General features: G+C 46.4%; 1 protein-coding gene across 1 annotated transcript; it reads left to right on the top strand.

The window, feature by feature from the left end:
* The first annotated feature begins 451 nt into the window (after positions 1-451).
* On the top strand, positions 452-18280 carry CTC1 (CST telomere replication complex component 1). The gene is made up of 23 exons (XM_080678096.1): positions 452-551; positions 3821-3984; positions 6991-7228; positions 7373-7584; positions 7850-8006; positions 9222-9512; positions 9613-9741; positions 10546-10778; positions 10898-11075; positions 11154-11354; positions 11827-11953; positions 12497-12611; positions 12747-13074; positions 13164-13253; positions 13513-13706; positions 15265-15353; positions 15449-15623; positions 15915-15992; positions 16659-16803; positions 16894-16958; positions 17190-17355; positions 17461-17587; positions 17750-18280. Exons 1-23 carry the CDS (start codon positions 519-521, stop codon positions 17908-17910), a joined length of 3696 nt encoding a protein of 1231 aa, XP_080534222.1. The 5' UTR covers positions 452-518; the 3' UTR covers positions 17911-18280.
* The last annotated feature ends 781 nt before the right edge of the window (positions 18281-19061 follow it).

The following is a 19061-nucleotide window of genomic DNA, read 5'->3' as shown; positions in this document are numbered from 1 at the left end:
AGACTTAATTTTTTTCAGACTTATTTTTAATTACACAAATGTGTCAACGTAAGTAAAAACACGTAACTAGCTAATTTAGTTAACATACGCATTCAGAAAACTACTTTATTATATAACGGACTCTACACTTTAAGGGACATTTCTCCCCCCTCCCCCCCCAATTAGTCCGTTATAGCGAGGTTTTGCTGTACTCTGGCTGCTTTACGGAGGAAACACTTCTCTCTGCTTGGTAAGACCAGGGAAACCTAAAGCTGCTAAGAGTTACCGACCAGGCCTCTGTGTTTCAGGCCTTGAGCTCCCCTACCCTACCCGGGGAAGCCAGACAGGATGAAACGGTGGGACATCCGGCGCCCGAGGGCGGGGCAGAGATGCGAGTGGCACTCTCTGGTCGCTGGGTGGGGTGGAGCCGAAAGTGGAGCGGAGAACGCGCCCGCCGATGACGTCACGGGCCGGCTCTCCCGTGAGCACTCGCGCTGACGCCGGTTGCTCAGCTCTCGGAGCAACGCCTGGGGCGTATCATGGCGGCTCGCCGCGCTCAGGCTGTTGGCTCTGTGAGTGCTGTTCTCCTACCCTCGTCCTTTTTTTCTTGTCTGTCCTGGATTTTCTTTCTTTTCCTGTTGCCCCCACCTTGCCTCTTTGCCTCCCTGACTTCGCTGGCCGTGCCCAGCGAGGGGGAACCTGTGAGGCTGCCTGTCCTACCCCTCTCACTGGTTCTGCGAATATATTTATTCCTTCACTCCTGTGGGGCCCGCTGTGATCCCTAAACACGTTTCGGTCCACTCTCTAGACTTCAAGCCCAGTGGGAAGCTAGGAGCAGACTGATGGCGAACTGTGCACTGTGGGTTTCTTGGGGGAGACCCCTGACGCGGCTGTAACTGATCATCAGGAAAAGCTTTTGAGACCCAAAGTGCGTGTAAAGAGTTCGCAAAGAAAAAAAAAATCACTGAAGGAGGGTTCAAGGCGGAGGCAAAAATATGTTTAAAGGAAAGAGGTAGAGAAGGTGTCCTTGAAAATAAGTTCAGTTGCGTAGTGATGGAGGAATCAGAGCTGACAGGCTTGTAAGTCTTGCTAAGCAGCGACTTGACTTGAACCTGAGGTCAATTGGGAGTTATTAAGGGTTTTAAGAAAAATGATTTGTTGAGATTCGTGTTTTCATTTCCTGAGGTAGCAGTGTAGAAAGTGCACCAGAGAGTATCAGTTACATTGATGTTGCAATGTAACGAGAGAGGATGGTGATCCTGACCAAGCATTGATGTTGAGGTACAAGAGGTGAAGGCAGAGTGAAAAAGGAAGGGGGATAAGGACATCCAGGTTTCAGGGTCGAACTGCTTGCTTGAGGGTGCTATCTGCAAAGTTAGTGAGCACTGGAAGAGGAGTGGATTTTGTGAAAAGTTCTGTGTTAAGCATCTGGGGTGTCTGCAGGTTGGCCAGGTGGAGCGTCTTGATAGGTGCATGGATATAACTAGAGCTAAAGTAGAGGTTTAGGAACAATCAGCATCTACCAATGGCATCTGGTGGGTGAAGTCATTGAGAGGAAAATACCTAGTGTTCTCAAACTTCAGCCTATATCATTATCAATCTGGGGAGCTTATTTAAAATACTATCCCCCTCCCATTCTGATTCAGTAGGTGAGGTCATCTAAAAAATCGCCTACATTGGTAATAAAACTGATGATTCTGAGGTACCATCTTGAGAGAAACAGTAGTGGTCAATGTGCCAAGTAATGGACAGGCTCTCAGAGAAACAGGAGTTTAAAAAAGCAACCAAAAGAGGAAGAGGCAAAAAGTGAGAGTCTGGTCTTTGATTATGTTGATGGGGAGTTCTGAATGAAGACCTGGTCCAGTTTTGACAACCCTGACCATGCATGAGAGTGGCTGAGGTGGAGTGAAGGTGAAAGTCAATAGTAGGGCTGTCCACAAGGACACTGATGTGGAGGCTTGGCCAGAAAGTTAATAAAGGCACATTGGAGGGACAGGGATAGAACTGTAATGGTTTAGAATTATCACTGAAGATCAAAAAGGATAAAGGTCCTTCCCTTAAGTGTTGTTGAACTCTATTGGAATCCTATCCTATATAATAAAAGGGTAATATGCAAATTGACTCTAAGGGCAGAAGACCTGGAACCACTGGGAACGACTGGTCGCTATGATGCGCACTGACCACCAGAGGGCAGACGCTCAACACAGGAGCTGCCTCCTGGTGGTCAGTGTGCTTCCACAGGGGGACCACCGCTCAGCCAGAAGCTGGTTCATGGCTGGCCAGCGCAGCTGCGGTGGCAGGAGCCTCTCCCAGTGGGCCTAAGTCGTTAGTCGGACATCCCCCGAGGGCTTCCAGGCTGCCAGAGGGATGTCTGACTGACAGCTTAGGCCCAATCCCCCCAGGGAGTGGGCCTAAGCCGGCAGGTGGACATCCCCCAAGGGCTCCCGGACTCCCCCAAGGAACCAGGATTTTACACTGCCCCTCAGCTACAGGTAAGGAGAGGTGGGGTTCAGGGGAAGTTCGATGTGGAGTTGAAAAGGAAGGACCTGAGAAAAGTGAGGGGAAACTTGGTAAAAGGAGGGAAAGGAGTAAACACACCCCCTTCTGCCAAACATTTCCATTCTTCATCAAGCTGCTTTGCTTTTCCCATAGTTCTCCAATCATTTTTCTTTGCGAACTCTTTACACGCACTTTGGGTCTCAAAAGCTTTTCCTGTGAGAGGCACAGGCCGAGCTGAGGGGACTCCCCCCCCCGCCCCTGCCCCAAGTGCACTAATTTTCATGCACCAGGCCTGTAGTTATAAAATAAAGCTGCCTAGCACTGGGAATAGGCCAAGCTGGCCCCATGCCCTAGAATTATCTACATATAGAGGCAACTGTGTGTTCAGAATGTATGACAAGTATACAAAAATAGTTCATGTCCTCCTTAGGAAGCCCACATCTTAGATGAAAAGATAGTACAAGAAACAAATGCAATGGGATTGTATTATATATGTATTTAGCTTATGGGAACTCAAATGTATAGATGACTAAACAATGGAATAATAAAAAATTGTACTCATGTCCTTTTTTATGTATTTTTCATTATTAGGCACATTTTCATTTATATTACTATAAAGTACTATGTCCTATTTTTTTTTTTTGTACTCCTCATCTGAGGATATTTTTCCATTAATATTTTAGAGTGGAAGGGGAGAGAGAGAGGGAGGGGGAGAGATAGAGAGCAAGAAGCATAGATGTGAGAGAGAGACGTTGATTGTTTGCCTCTCTCATGCGCCCTGGTTACGTGCCCTTGACCTGAATCAAACCCAGGACCCTTCAGTCCAAGGCCTGATACTCTGTCCACTGAGCAAACAGGCTAGGACCTATGTCCTATTGTTTATGAGCTATTTAAAGGATTATTTTCAAGGGTGATTTTTAAACAATCTTTTTTTCAATCTGCTGGCTTTATAGCTAGACTCTATATAAAATGGGATTCCGCTATCTTTAGTGATCATTGCTCTTAATAGAGGTATGTGCAAGGTGCTATGGGAGCTCCAAGGAGGGAGCAGCATTCTACCAGGGATGGTTCACAGAGGAATATAGATTCCAGTTGAGCATTTTAAGGATTGGTGCAGGTTTGTTAGAGAAAGATGCAAGACCAAAGCTGGATAGCCAGCTGTCTGAGTTGATTGTATAGCTGAACTAAAAGACTTCTAAGGTTTCTTTAAGCTCTCAACTCCTTTACATTCTTCATTTACATGGCCTCTTGATTTTTTTTTTTCTGTTCCTTTATTCTTCCCCAAATTTCTTGGTGGGCAGGATTGTCATGAAGTTGTTTTAACTAGATTCACTTTTCTCAGGAGCAAACCTGGCTTGAGGCTGCCCAGGCCTTCATCCAAGAGACCCTGTGTCCAGCTGGCAAAGAGCCTACTATCCAGTTCACTCAGTTGGTAATTGACTGTGTGAAGACTACCTGGTTGTCTCAGGGAAGGAACCAGGGTTTTACACTGCCCCTCAGCTACAGGTAAGGAGAGGTGGGGTTCAGGGGAAGTTCGATGTGGAGTTGAAAAGGAAGGACCTGAGAAAAGTGAGGGGAAACTTGGTAAAAGGAGGGAAAGGAGTAAACACACCCCCTTCTGCCAAACATTTCCATTCTTCATCAAGCTGCTTTGCTTTTCCCATAGTTCTCCAAAGTAGGCTTAAGTTATCTTTAGAGAAGAAAAGGAAGGGAGAGGTCGAGGAGAAGACTGAAAGATTTGGAGAAAGAACTCTCAAAGTGGGGAGGAAAGCTGATACTATTTCATTTTGTGTGCTAGGAAACTAAGATTCACCAAGTGCAGATAGTGTTTTTAAGAACTAAGTGTAAGGTCTCCTGAAGGTATTTTGTTGTTATTGTTGTTTTGCTTAGTACCATTTCCTAAACTCTTCTAGGCAATATTAATAAAATAACACAAGAAAAGGGCTCCATGGCTAAATAAATTTGAGAGACATTGGATATGATAAACTATTCTAGGAGAGTCATAAGACTTATTAACATATTGAAGGCTCTGGAATATCCTGCAAAGAGAAACCTCATAGAAGTATATACTATTTTGAAAATAAGGTATATTATTCATGTGAATATTTTTTTTAAATATATTTTTTTAATTTTTTTTAATATATTTTATTGATTTTTTACAGAGAGGAAGAGAGAGGGATAGAGAGTTAGAAACATCGATGAGAGAGAAACATCGATCAGCTGCCTCCTGCACACCCCCTCCTGGGGATGTGCCCGCAACCAAGGTACGTGCCCCTGACCGGAATCGAACCTGGGACCCTTGAGTCCGCAGGCCGACGCTCTATCCACTGAGCCAAACCGGTTTCGGCTTAAATATATTTTTATTGATTTCAGAGAGGAAGGGAGAGGGAGAGAGAGACAGAAACATCAATGATGAGAGAGAATCATTGATTGCCTGCCTCCTGCACGCCCCACACTGGGGATCGAGCCCGCAACCCGGGCATATGCCCTGACCAGGAATCAAACTGGTGACCTCTTGGTTCCTGGGTCAACGCTCAACCGCTGAGCCACACCCGGCTGAGCATCATGTGAATATTTTTATATATTTACTATATATGCAGCTATCCCTAATCAATATACAGTAGAGTTTTGCATACCTTTATACTTTATCTAAATGGTATCATTTATATATATATATGTCTTTGGCAATTTGCTTTTTGTACTTGACGTTATGCTTCTGAGATTTATTCATATTGATAGTTCTAACTCATTTATTTTAGATACTTTTATGGTATTCTATTATGTGAGTATACATACCACTGTATATTTATCTTTTAAAAAATAAAAAAAGGTAGAAATCTGTTCAGTTTGTTTAATTTGTCATTTACCAAACTTATTTGAGAGCAGGATATATTTTCCCTGACACTCCCTTAACCTGCATATAATTTGGGAAACACTTCAATAAGCTTGACAGTCTGTCTCAATGAGTGAAGGCAGGGGATCTTTGGTGAGAAGACAGTGTAATTGTACTCCATGTTATCCAAAATACCATTTTCAAAATTCTGTGTAATTTCTCATCTATGGACTTCATTATACACCAGTGGTAAATAACAAGTGTTGCAGAAGATATGGAGAAAAGGGAACCATTGTACACTATTGATGGGAATGTAAATTAGTGCAGCCACTATGGTGGTTTCTCAAAAAACTAAAGAGTAGAACTCCCATATGATCCAGTAATTCCTTCTGGGTATTTACCTGAAAAATATGAAAACACTTATATATAAAGATATATGTACCCTATGTTCATTGCAGCATTATTTACAATAATCAAGTCATGGAAGCACCATAGCTGGTTTTGCTCAGTGGATAGAGCTGTGGACTGAAGGGTCCTGGGTTAGATTCTGGTCAAGGGCACATGCCCAGGTTGGGGGCTTGATCCCCAGTAGGGGCATGCAGGAGGCAGCCAATCAATGATTTTCTCTCCTCATTGATGTTTCTATCTCTCTCTCCCTTCCTCTCTGAAATCAATAAAAATATTTAAAATAAAATAAATGATCATGACCTTCTAAGTATATGGAATATCTGAAAAACTTAAAAAAAATTTTTATAATGTTATTAACCAATGTTACCCCAATAAATGTAATATAGAAAAATTAACATCAACAAGGATGGGGGAAATTTTCTAAACTGGAATACTAAGAGAAATATCTGTATTAAAATGTTATTCAGCCCTAGCCAGTTTGGCTTAGTGGATGGAGTGTCGGCCTGCAGACTGAAGGGTCCCGGGTTCGAGTTTGGTCAAGGGCAATAAAAAAAATAAAAATAAAATGTTATTCATAGCCCTGACAGAGTGGCTCAGTTGGTTAGCATCATCCCAATATGCCAAGGTTGCAAGTTCAATCTTTGGTTAGGGCACACCAAAGAAGAAGCACCCAATGAATAAATAAATAGAATAACAAATTGATTTTTTTTCTCTCTCCCTTTCTGTGTAGTTATGAAAAAAATGTTATTCATAACTACACAGAAAGGGAAAATATATACTTCAATTGGTTAGCTTCAGTATAAAGACAAGAAGGATCGCAAATCAAATAAATAAACCAGTGGTAACTAAAATTGCTGGTCCACCAGAATGTCAATCAGCACTCTACTGTCTTCATTGAAAAGTCTTGCCTGCAAAAAAGAGCTGAACTAAACAGTGTGCTTATTAACATTGTGGTTAGCCAGGTACTTAAGGCTCAATTTTTAAAACCTTAAAATTTGCCATATTTGATTCAGTTCTTTTTTATAAGAAGTAAAATGTTACAAATTTAGTGAAGTCCCCTAAGTGCTCTATCCTGATCCAGTTCTCCCCTATCCCTTCTCCTTAAGCAATTGCCCTCCCTCTCTCCCTTCATTCCCCCCCCACTTCAATCAATTAAACTTTTCCCTTAGTCCATTTTCCCCATTGACCTTTCCTTGGGATATTGGGAGATTTGTCAGGGTTGAGTGTAACTTCCTAGGTTTGGACACAACTTTGCTCCCTTCCTTCTGCAGCTTTGTCTCAGTACAGGACCTCAGGAGCCACCAGCGCCTTCCATGCTGCAGCCACCTGTCCTGGAGCAGTACTGCATATCAGGCCTGGGCCCAAGAGGCTGGACTCAGTGGGACTGCCCTCCCCCGGGAGCGGCTGTTACTTTTAGGGACACTAACAGACTTACCAGAGGACTTGGAACAAGGATGCAGAAATGGAAGCCTCTATGTGAAAGATAACACTGGTATCCTGGGCTGTGAGGTGAGTAGGAAGGGGGACGTCAGATGCCTCAGATCCTACCTAACAAGAATGGTGTCTAGGGAGTGAGGCAATTAAGTCTCGGGGAACAAAGGTAGAGGCAGGTAAAAGGGATGCTGATTAACCATTGATTTTGGTCTTTCCTAGCTCATAGATCTGGATCTTTCTTGGTTGGGCCATCTCTTTCTGTTTCCCAGTTGGAGTTACCTTCCTCCTGCCAAGTGGAATTCCTCAGGAGAAGGGCACTTGGAGCTCTGGGGTGTCCCTGTGCCAGTGTTTCCCTTGACCATCAGTACTGGCCCTCCGACCCCTATTCCTGTTCTCTACCCGGAGGCTGCTTCCCGCCTCCTCAGGCACAGGTAATTCTTCCCTCTCCAGGGAAGGAGGGAGCACTATGGAACTGGGAGGAGGATGATGAGTCAATGGAAAGGAGAGAAAGGTATTGAGAGTAATATTGATGAGATGCTCCAAATAAAGGGAATAATGTGGCCTCTTTAGAATACCTATGGAAAAATGGAAATTTTTAATCACAATTGCATTATTCTTTACAGGGAAGGGGAGGAATTTGCAGGGGAATAGAAGAGAAATAATAACTTTTTCCTCTCTTCTTTCTACCTTCTTTAGAAGCAAGCTCAGAGTTATGCAACCAAACCTGGCTGGGAAGCTGGTTCGATTGAGTGCTCTGGTGAAAAGTAAAAAGAAAGCTTACTTCATCGTGTCTCTTGGTGAATTATCCCCACCTGGCAGCCAAGCTGGCGGCCATGTATCCATCATTGTGCAGGTGAGGATTAGGGTCAATTCAAGGTGTTTACTTTTGCTAGTGTTTTCCTACTTTGATATTTCTCATTTTCCTATGCAACAGTGTTTTCATTGCATAGCTTGTTCCAAGTTCTGAACATTTCTATGTTGTTGCCTTTTTTTTTCCCCCTTCAGAGAGGAAGGGAGAAGGATAGAGAGATAGAAACATCAATGAGAGAGAATCATTGATCGGCTGCCTCCTGCACGCCCCCTACTGGGGATCGAGCCTACAACCCAGGCATGTGCTCTTGGCCAAAATCAAACCTGGGACCCTTCAGTCCACAAGCCGACGCTCTATCATCCACTGAGCCAAACCAGCCAGGGCTGTTGCCTCTTTTTTTTTTTTTTTTTTTTTTTTTTAAATATATTTTATTGGTTTTTTACAGAGAGGAAGGAAGAGGGATAGATAGTCAGAAACATCGATGAGAGAGAAACATCGATCAGCTGCCTCCTGCACACCTCCCACTGGGGATGTGCCCGCAACCAAGTTACATGCCCTTGACCGGAATCGAACCCGGGACCCCCCAGTCCGCAGGCCGACGCTCTATCCACCGAGCCAAACCGGTTTTGGCTTTTTTTTTTTTTTTTTTTTTTTTTTTTTTTTTTTGTTGCCTCTTATTGAATTACTCTTCTCTCTCTCTCTCCACTTCAAGATGTCCTTCAAGTTCCTCTTCTTTCACTTGGCCTTTCTAATCATTCCAACCCATCCTTAGTAAATGTGTATTTTTTTGTGTCTCTTGATCATATTATTACTTGGATTTGTGTCTGTGTTCCTCAGTGGTTTGAAATATATTGGAGAAGAGGGAACAGTCTATTATATTTCCCATTACATCTATCCTAATACTGGATACATACGTACCCAGTACATATTGATTAAATAAATGGAAATGGTTTATACGTTATAGGGTGAGAGAAGGGAAATGCAAAAAGGATATATGTTTCTGAATGGAATATTTATGTATTTGGAAGGAAGTTTTAGGGATGGTTTGTATCTTGGGGGAGGGATTTGGCATCTCCTAAGAGAGAGGAGAGATTCTAAAAGTTCTATGGCTTAAGATTTAATTGGCAAACAAAGAAGATGAGGGAAGGAAAGCTCATGAGGGCAGGTTTTTGAGGTTAAATTATGATGGAAAGGGACAGAAGGATAGCTTGTGAGAAGCATTTCGTGTACCATGTTGCCTGCCTCTGCACAAGCCAGGTCCCCGCCCAGCTGGTTTGGCACCAAGCCCTTTGGCCTGGTAGGGCCTATGTGCTGACAGAGCTGCGCGCATCCAAGATTCATGGTCACCGTTACCGTGTTTGGACGACCAACCCCTCCTCTCATCTATTGCCGCTGAAACCAGAATGTGTGCAAGAGCTGGACCTGGACCTGGAGTTGGGCAGAACTCTCTTGGAGGCTGACCCCAAGCCACTCCCCAGGACAAGCAACATCCAAGACAGGCAGGAGCAAAAAGGTCTTGCCCGGGACTCCAGACTCCTGTCATATACGGTAAGCATAAGGGAGAGGTCCTAGAGCTTGAGGGGCAGGAAATGTGGGTCTCCAAAGAGGAAGGAAATGGGGATCAACTGACCCTTTGACCTCTTTGCAGGGAACGGTCACTGGTGTGCTGAATCAGCCTGCTGGCCTCTATGAGCTAGATGGGCAGCTGGGGCTCTGCCTTTCCTACCAGCAGTTCCATGACCTCAGGCGGGTGGTGCGACCAGGAGTCTGTCTGGAGGTATGTGAGGGATCGGGGCTGCTGACAAAAAGAGGCTTCTCAGCAAAGACCTTTATAGGCTGGTCTTTTTTGGCAGCAGGGTGGGAACCTTTACAACAAAAATATAAAAATAATAAGTATGTATTGGGAGGTGGGCATGTGCGTTTGTTAAGAATGATTTGGATGCCCTAACCGGTTTGGCTCAGTGGATAGAGCATCCGCCTGCGGACTGAAGGGTCCCAGGTTCGATTCCGGTCAAGGGCATGTACCTTGGTTGCGGGCACATCCCCAGTGGGGAGTGTGCAGGAGGCAGCTGATCGATGTTTCTCTCTCATCGATGTTTCTAACTCTCTGTCCCTCTCCCTTCCTCTCTGTAAAAAATCAATTAAAAAAAAAAAAAAAAAAAGAATGATTTGTATGAGAGCTCAGATCAGAAAGTAGAGTCTGGGGCAAAAGGAGGAGGGCTTGGGACCAGAGCATCTCCTTTGCAGAAGGGTCCTCTAACTGGAAGAGGAGATGCTGGAGCTGAAGCCCAGGGGTAGTGAGGGCCAGAATGATGTCAGGTAGCCTGGTGAGTAGGGAAGCCATGCCAGCCAGGAGCCCCCTGGCCCACGGAAGGACTTAGTGGAGCTTATGAGAGATGAAGGCTTACCCAGGGATAGTGGGTTGTGATGGAAGATGAGGCATGGAGGATGAAAGGAAATGACCTGTATGGCAGGAATTGGTTTTTTCTTGGAACCCAGGCAGTGGAAAACTGCAGTCAACTCTGTGTGGGGTCATTGAGTTACCTTCACCTCTGCTTCTTCACCTTTTCTGCTTTCCCAGCTCCAGGATGTTCACCTCCTCCAGTCAGTGGGTGGAGGGACAAGAAGGCCAGTGCTAGCCGCTTGTCTCCGTGGTGCTGTTCTACTTCGGGGCTTCTCTCGTCAGAAGCCTGAGACTCAGTCTTCTCTCCAAGCCTGGGGGGCCTCCCTGTATGAGCAGCTGGTATGGGAACGTCAATTAGGACTTCCCCTCTACCTGTGGGTTACCAAGGCCCTGGAGGAGCTGGCCTGCAAGTGAGGAGGATGAGGGTCTGGGCTGGGGTGGCACTGGGGGTAGAAGACCACCTCTGTAAGGGAAGCAGGATCCTGGAAGAGGAAGGGTCCTGGGAAAGTGACTCAGCTTCTTTCCCAAGGCTGTGTCCCCATGTGCTGAGACACCACCAGTTCCTCCAGTGCTCCTCTCCTGGGAGCCCCAGCCTGGGACTGCAACTCCTGGCTCCTACCCTGGATGTTCTGGCTCCACCATGCGTCCCCAGTCGGAATGCACACAAGGAGATCCTTGAAGAGCCACATCGCTGTCCACTCCAGAAGGTGTGAGGATGTGGGGGAAACGGGGTGGCGGGGGGGATACATGGGATGCCCAATCTGATTTTTCTTCTCTTCTGACAGTACACTCGGCTGCAAACTCCTTGCTCCTTCCCCACTCTGGCTGCCCTGAAAGAGGAAGGGCAGTGCAGGGCCTGGACTTCCTTTGACCCCAAGACCCTCCTGCCCTCCCCAGAAGTTTCTCACCTGACCAGTTGCCAACTCAATCAGCGCTTGGCCTGGTCCTGGCTCTGTCTGCTGCCCTCCACCTTCCATCCAGCCCAGGTAAGTGGGGCTCCAGCAGGGATAGGACACTTCATCTTTTTGCCATTCTCACTATCACAGTCATAGCCATTTCTCATCATGTTACTGGTTAGCCTTCTAACTAGACCACTCCCTTCCTGCAGCAACTAGAAAGAGTGAAGTAAAATGTAATTTGGATTACAGAAGTCTCTTGCTTTAAATCCTTTTGTTGTTTTTCCCAGTGCATGTAAAATAAAATGCAAACTTCTTCTTATGTCTGCTGAGGTTCTCTAACTTTGATTTGAACACTTTCTCTCCTACTACCAAGTGTGTGAACGCATGTGTGTGTTTTTTCACATCTGTCTTCCCCACTCAAATATAAGTTCTTTTAGGTTAGAGGCCATGTCTTTTTTGTTTACTTTGTAGCTAACCTTTAACACAGTACCTGGCACATAATAGATGCTCAATATTTGCTTAATAAATACTTGATACCTTGGCTTTCATCTCTCTGCAGGTTTTACTTGGGGTTCTGGTGGCTTCATCTCATAAAGGTTGTCTGCAGCTTCGGGACCAAAGTGGTTCCCTCACCTGCCTACTCCTGAACAAGCACTTGCAGCCCGTCACCGACCCCCGGCTCATAGGTTTGGAGGCCAGAAGTAGAGAGAAGGTGGTCATGGAGTAGAGGGTCTCAGAACAGGGGGTTTGAGAGGAAGCACCTGCTGGGATTTTCTAGAGATGCCAAGGTGGCATGCGTTAATCAAGTTTGGGAGACTGGTATCAGCAAGTAGAGAAAAGGAGCAAGGGGTTCCCTAGCCAGAGCTCCAGTTCCCTACCTTGTGCCTAACGTGCACACCAGATGGCAGCTCCCACTTCCCACATTCTTGGTTTGGAAGAATAATGGCCTTACTGGATCCACAAGGAAATTCTGGAAAGCAAAGTTTTCTTAGATCTGGGCACAGGCAGGCTTGTATGGATTTGTGAGAAAGGAGATCGACGCCTTTCAGCCTCGGAGGCCAGGGGTGGGACTGGACATGGGGGTGGAATGGCTTCCCTTGGAGTGTCGTCCTTCTGAGGTGGGGTCAGGCCAGGTCTAGATTGGGCAGCAAGACCAGCAGGATGGTCTGCTTTGCTTCCCATTCCACGGTTCTCTTCTCTTGCCCAAACAGAAAACTTCTTTCCTCTAGGCTGCTTGGTGCGGGCAGAGCGGTTCCAGTTGGTCATAGAGAGGAATGTCAGGAGCAACTTTCCTTCTTGGAAGGAGCTGAGCATGGCAGGCTTCATCCAGGAGCAGCGGGCCAGGTTGGCCTCTTGGGGTAGTGGCTATCCTCCAAGTCTCTAAGGGAAAGGGGAAGGGCCTGGAGCAGGTGTTGGAATGCTGGGGCCACAACACCCAATGCCTGTCTCACTAAGAAACCTGTTCCTTTCTCCCAACAGAGTCTATGTCCAGTTCTTTCTGGCTGATGCCCTGATCTGGCCTATGCCCAGACCTATCCTTCACTCAGCCAACTCCTCAACACCTCCTCAGACAGAGCCCACCCTCCCCGAGGGTCCCCATATAGGACAGAGCCGGCTGTTCTTGCTGTCCCACAAAGAGGCACTGATGAAGAGGAACTTTTGTGCCCCCCCAGGAGCCAGTCCAGAGGTGGCTAAGCCCACCCTCAGTTTCCACATATCAGGGAGCTGGCTCGGGGGTACCCAGAGGAAGGAGGGAACTGGTTGGGGCCCACCTGAGCTCAAGGGAGATGAGAACAAGGATCAGAAGGTAAGCTGGGACTTCAAAGATCTAGGGCTTGACCTGTGTGGCCCTGGCTCCTGTCTGGAACCCAAGGACCCTGCTGTCCTTCCTCATAGGTTCTCCTCATCTTTATTGGCCCCTCAGTCCGCTGGTTCGAGTTCTTGCACCCCGGGCAAGTGTACCGACTCGTGGCTCCTGGCCCTCCCGTGAGTGCCCTACTTCATCAGACCCTTCCCCAGAAAGCTTTTTTTGGCTTGGGATCTGGAGAGGAAGTGCCAGTGCCAGGTCACTCTCTAAGTCTCCTAGCAGACAGGTAGATCTTGATCAAATCAAAAGATTGTTTGTGTCTAAGTCACTTCCTTCATCAGGCTCCAGAGAGAAAACAAAATTGGGTCATAGTATTTTGTGAACCTTCCTCAGGACCAGGACACACTCAGAGTCCATTGTCTTCCCATTTCCTGGCAGACACCAGCATTGTTTGAGGAGGGTGGTTCATCTTGCATATCGCAGCGTCCTCTGGAGTTGGCCGGCTGTACATCCTGCCTCACTGTCCAGGATGCATGGACCCTGGAACTTGAGCGCTCCCAGGACATCCCAGATATGCCGAGTACCAACAAGGCACTGCCTGAATCCTCGCTGACGGACCTGCTCAGTGACAAGTAAATGTCTGCCAGCTTCTCCAGCTCATTGGGCTGCTCTCTCCTCCTCTGCCATGGTTAGATACGGTGAATTGTCCGTTCTCTGCTACAGCGTGTTTCTTTCCTGTGATTTAGCTCCCACAGGAAGATGTCGGTGTAAGATGGAAATTGTGTTTCATACCTGATTTCCCCCCAGCATGTTACTCTTTTAAAGTGATCATGAGCAGGCTTTCTCACAAGTCAGGAAAAGCCTTAGCAATAAGAGGAAATGTAAGAAACATTAAAAAAAATGTAAGGACAAACGCTGAGAATCTATAGAGAAGAGCCTTCCTTTAGTACAAGAAGTGGCTTATGGCTTCAGGAACAACTATACTTCCCTCATGTAAGCTTTTTGGGGTAGCTGCAAGTGCAAATGAAGAAGCTGCAGAGAGCTGGAGCCAGTTTGGCTCAGTGGATAGAATATCAGCCCATGGATCCCTGGTTCCATTCCGGTCAAGAGTACGTATCTCGGTTGCAGGATGCATGCAGGAGGCAACCAATTGATGTGTCTCACATTTCTCTCACATTGATGTTTTTCTCTCTCCCATCTCCCCCTTCCTTCCACTCTGTCTAAAAATCAGTGGAGCCCGCATGGCCGCATGGCTGAGTGGTTGAATGTCAACCTATGGACCAAGAGGTCACTCTTTGATTCCCAGTTGGGGCACATGCCCAGGTTGCAGGCTGATCTCCAGTGTGGGGCGTGCAGGAGGCAGCTGATCAATGATTCTCTCTCATCATTGATGTTTCTCTTTCTCTCCCTCTCCCTTCCTCTCTGAAATCAATAAAAATACATTTTTTAAAAAAATCAATGGAAAAATATCCTTGGGTAAAGATTAACCATAAAAATAAATTTAAAATAAGAAGCTGCAGAGATATTTCCCCTATATTAAACAAACAAACAAAACCCTACTGAATTCTAGGTGTAATTTTTATGAAACTGGTCTCTACTAGAAGTGAATTTTTTTTTCTTTAATATACTTTTTATTGATTTTAGAGAGGAAGGAAGAGGGGGAGAGAGAGAGAAAAACATCAATGATGAAGAGAATCATTGATTGGCTGCCTCCTGCAAGCTCCCCACTGGGGATAGAGCCCGCAACCCCGGCATGTGCCCTTGATCAGAATCAAACCCAGGACCCTTCAGTCCGCAGGCTGATGCTCTATCCACTGAGTCAAACCAATTAGGACAGAAGTGAATGTTTTTAAGGATCTATGATGTGAAGGAGGGGGCATGAGCTCCAGCATATAAACTGTAGATAATGGAATGACTGAAATGGAAGTGGAGATTTAATTCTGCTGGTATACTTCTTGGTAAGACCTCTGGTTACAGAGTTGTATAGGTTTTGAGTTATCTGCCACAACCTTATTTTTCCCATAAGCCCTGTTACTTTTAGTGTGTGATTCAACACAGCATGAGATTTTTCAGAACCTTATAGATGACTTTCTAGCAGAGACTCTGGCTACTTTTTCTGTCCTTGGACCTGACTCTCCATTCTCTGCTTTCTTATGCCTCCATTCTCACTCTATTTTTTTGACCCTTCAGCTTCACCGATTCCTTGGTGTCTTTCTCAGCTGAGATTCTGTCACGGACTCTGTGTGAACCACTTCCTGCTGCTATCTGGACAAAGCCTGGTAATGACACCTCCTTTGAGGGAAGGTATAAAATGGAGTGATGGGACCTTGTGATCCAGACAGATACCACTGACCCCTCCCCTTTCCTTCCATAGGGAGCACTGAAGCCAGGAGAGGGTGTGTGAAGATAACTGTAGCTGTGGAGACTGCTGATTGTGAATTCCCCCCTCACTTGGACATATATATCGAAGGCCCACACTTGCCTCCCCCACTAGGACTCCTTCCAGGAGCCCGAGTCTACTTTAACCAGCTGGAGAAAAGAGTTTCCAGGTAAAGATCTACGCAGCTGGCCTTGCCTCCTCTCCCTACTGATGTGGTTTTCTTGAATGTTCACTCCTAGCTAACTATGCTACAACAACACCTCCTTTTTGATATTAGGTTCGATATATTACTCTGGAATTTATGCCCTCTAACCTCACGAGATGTTCCAGACCAGTCTTTCCCTCATTCTGCCCTCCTTTAATAGAGCCTGGGCTAGGGTGCATTCCTCAGGGCAGTGGCCAAGCCTGTTCCCAGTTCCAACCTCTAATTGACTTCTTTCTCCTCCTCTTCTACTTGCAGATCCCACAATGTTTACTGTTGTTTCCAGTCATCCACTTATATGCAGGTCCTGAGTTTCCCCCCAGAAACCACAGTCAGGTCAGTGCCCCAGGTCCTGATCTCCAAACTTCACAGCCTCACATCTGCATTGGACACATGTTCCTGGTTCTGGAATTTTTGCCATAACTACAGTCATTCCCATGCCTAGCAGAATGTGTTGAGTCAGAGTCCCAAATAAAAAATGCCCAATACCTGTCATTTTACCCAGAAAGATTTGGTGTTCTAAGCTCTTAAAGGCTTTTCAGGCTAAAATGCAACTATCTTTTCTGGGCTAACATCTTGGTTGGTCAAGCCTGAGAAATAATTGATGACGATTTGAGATCAGAAATCAAAATGGGGACCATGGGCCGAAACCGGTTTGGCTCAGTGGACAGAGCGTCGGCCTGCGGACTGAAAGGTCCCGGGTTCGATTCCGGTCAAGGGCATGTACCTTGGTTGCGGGCACATCCCCAGTGGGGGGTGTGCAGGAGGCAGCTAATCGATGTTTCTCTCTCATCGATGTTTCTAGCTCTCTATCCCTCTCCCTTCCTCTCTGTGAAATATCAATAAAATATATTAAAAAAAAAAATGGGGACCATGGGGTTCCAGGAGAGCATGGACACTACTGTTATCTCCATCCCTAAGCCTGCTGAGTCCTCCCAGACATACCCAGCCTTCAGAACCCCTTTGACTATTTCTTAACACCTGTCTCTCTCGCTCTTTTAGTGTTCCTCTGCCCCACGTCTACCTGGCTAGACTGCTACAGGGTGGCCAGACCCCATTCCAGGCCATTGCCTCTTGCCATATTGTTTCTGTCTTCAGCCTTCAGCTCCTCTGGGTGTGTGCTCACTGTACCAGCCTCTCTATCCAGGTATGGGAGGGGCAGGCTGAGCTGGGTGCTTTGGTGCAGAGGGATGTGATGGGACCAAGAGGATTTTTCCAACCACTTTCTTCATCCCAGGGAAGGTGTACTCATCAGGGTTCCACTTGCCCCACTCAGACATCTGTAAGCCAGGCCAGCATCAGGTGAGAGCACAAAGTGGGCACCTATCACCCCATTTATTTCCCTATTACATGACTTTGCCTGTGTGCAATTTCTGTGTTAACATAATTCTTGGCGTGTGGGAATTGCTTTGATAAATATTTTTTAATGAATAAGGGTAAGTAAGTTAAAGATGACACAGTGGAGAGGGAGGCATGTTGGGTTCAGGTGACTGGCCCCTGGGTTTGCTCTGGGAGTTTCTATTTCTACCCCAGGCTCCTGGTGGAGGATGGGACTGCTGAAGCTGTGGTGACCTGTCGGAACCATCATGTGGCAGCAGCACTAGGGCTGTGTCCTAGTGAGTGGACCTCCCTCCTGGAGCTTGTCAGAGGGCCAGGGAAAGTGGCCTTGCAGTTTATAGGGCCTGGAGCCCAACCTGAGGTGAGATGTGGCTGGGAGGTGGGGCTCAGATACCCAGGTTCCTGAGGGTTTGGTAAAGAGTTTAGGAATTTTGAGTTCTGATTAATCCTGAGTTTCCCTTTCTAGTCCTCAGCCAAGATTGATGAGCCCTTGACTCTCTTCCTCCGGACACTTTGTACCAGCCTCTCTGTCCTCCGCCCTATTGTACTTTCTTTTGAGCTTGAGAGGAAACCCTCTAAGATCATCCCTTTAGGTAAGAAAGTAAGGATGGAAGGGTGGGGGTATAGACAGATGGGTTCCAGGAGGAAGAGTAATGAGAGATTGATAAGGGATTTCTGGGGTTGGGGAGGAGAATGGTGGATGGGACTAACAACCACATGCATAGGACATACATTTTCTTCTCTTCCTATTTCAGAACCTCCTAGGCTACAGCAATTCCAATGTGGGAAGCTCCCTCTCCTGACTCATGTGAATCCCAGGATCCAGTTGTCATGTCTGTCTATCCAGGAGCCTGAGCATTCCAGCTCCCTGGGGCCATTTGCTTCCTCCTGCTCCGAAACTGCAACAATGGCCTGAAAGGTCTTCCTGCCCTGCTGGAACACTTGAGGCCTGGGCCCCTGCTTCTCCCACTCATTGTGGCCCTCACCTTCTTGGTGATTGAACTAGGACTCCAGATCCCTGTATTCACTAACTTCTACCCTACTGTAATTTCTCCTCCATATTCTTTCTGTTGCCATCCTGCCTTGGGGAAATAGTGGAAATAGGCAACTCATGGCACTGTTGATATTTCCTCTCTGGTTAGGCTAAAGCCACCTGCACTCTTAGGTGGCCTTGAGCACCTGGGTTCTGTCTTTGTGGCAGGGGCTAGAGGAACAAGACACTTGCCCCTTGTGGGGGTACTTGTGACAGGCCCCTTGGTCTGCAATAAAGCTCTAGTGATGTTTTACATTTGTGATATCTGTGAGGTCCCAGGTCTCCTGACCTGGCAGCCGCCCATTGTTCACCATCATTTCAGTCCTTGTTTTCCACCAATGCCAAAACTTGTTTTAAGAGCTCTGGTCCAGCAGAAGAAATTATACCAAAAGTCAGGCCCAAAGGGAGTACATTGGGGAGTTGGAGGCAGGTCAGCAAGATTGGAAGAAGTCAGGTATGCAAGCCTAGAGTTGTTGGGAAGTACAAATGGGTATAAGAGGGTGGAGTTGAGGGAGCGCCAACATTAGAAGAGTCATGTGAGGAACCTATACTATGGAACCTCAGTAAAGTGGTCAGTGCTGTGGGTTTCCCATGGGTCAGGCCTAAGGCAAATTCTTGATCCACACCAGTAGGAATGAAACCAGTAGGAATTCCTAAGTCAGAACCCAGACTTAGGGTTGCAGGATCAATTTAGTTGAGGTACTGCATACATTTGGCCCGAATTCTCCCATTTCTTCCCTGGGAGCTGCCTACTCAATGAAAACGAACCTGACCACACCTCTTAAAGCCATTCTGAGGGCATTTCTTTATGGTTTTTTAAAGATCACTTCTAATCGGCATTTGGGAAGCTTTTAGAGCAAAACTAGGTCTGCACAAAAGTTCTCTGTTTAAGTGTTGGCTACATAATTTAAAGTTGTAGATATGTATATTCAAGGCCTTAAGCTTATGCTACTGGCCGGTTAGCTCAGTTGGTTAGAGCGTGGTGCTAATAACGCCAAGGTCGCGGGTTCGATCCCCGTACGGGCCAGCGGAGT

Source organism: Plecotus auritus (genome assembly GCF_963455305.1).
Source record: "Plecotus auritus genome assembly, chromosome: 7".
Classification (NCBI taxonomy): Eukaryota; Metazoa; Chordata; class Mammalia; order Chiroptera; family Vespertilionidae; genus Plecotus; species Plecotus auritus.
Note: the sequence above shows the minus strand (reverse complement) of the source record. Positions and strands in the feature narration are given on the sequence as shown.

Bases quoted from the DNA above. Each gene is read 5' to 3' on its own strand.
- CTC1 (XM_080678096.1), top strand. From the start codon at position 519: ATGGCGGCTCGCCGCGCTCAGGCTGTTGGCTCT. The intron at 12,612-12,746 runs GTTGGCCTCTTG...TTCTCCCAACAG, and splicing joins ATCCAGGAGCAGCGGGCCAG to AGTCTATGTCCAGTTCTTTC. The intron at 17,588-17,749 runs GTAAGAAAGTAA...TTCCTATTTCAG, and splicing joins CTCTAAGATCATCCCTTTAG to AACCTCCTAGGCTACAGCAA.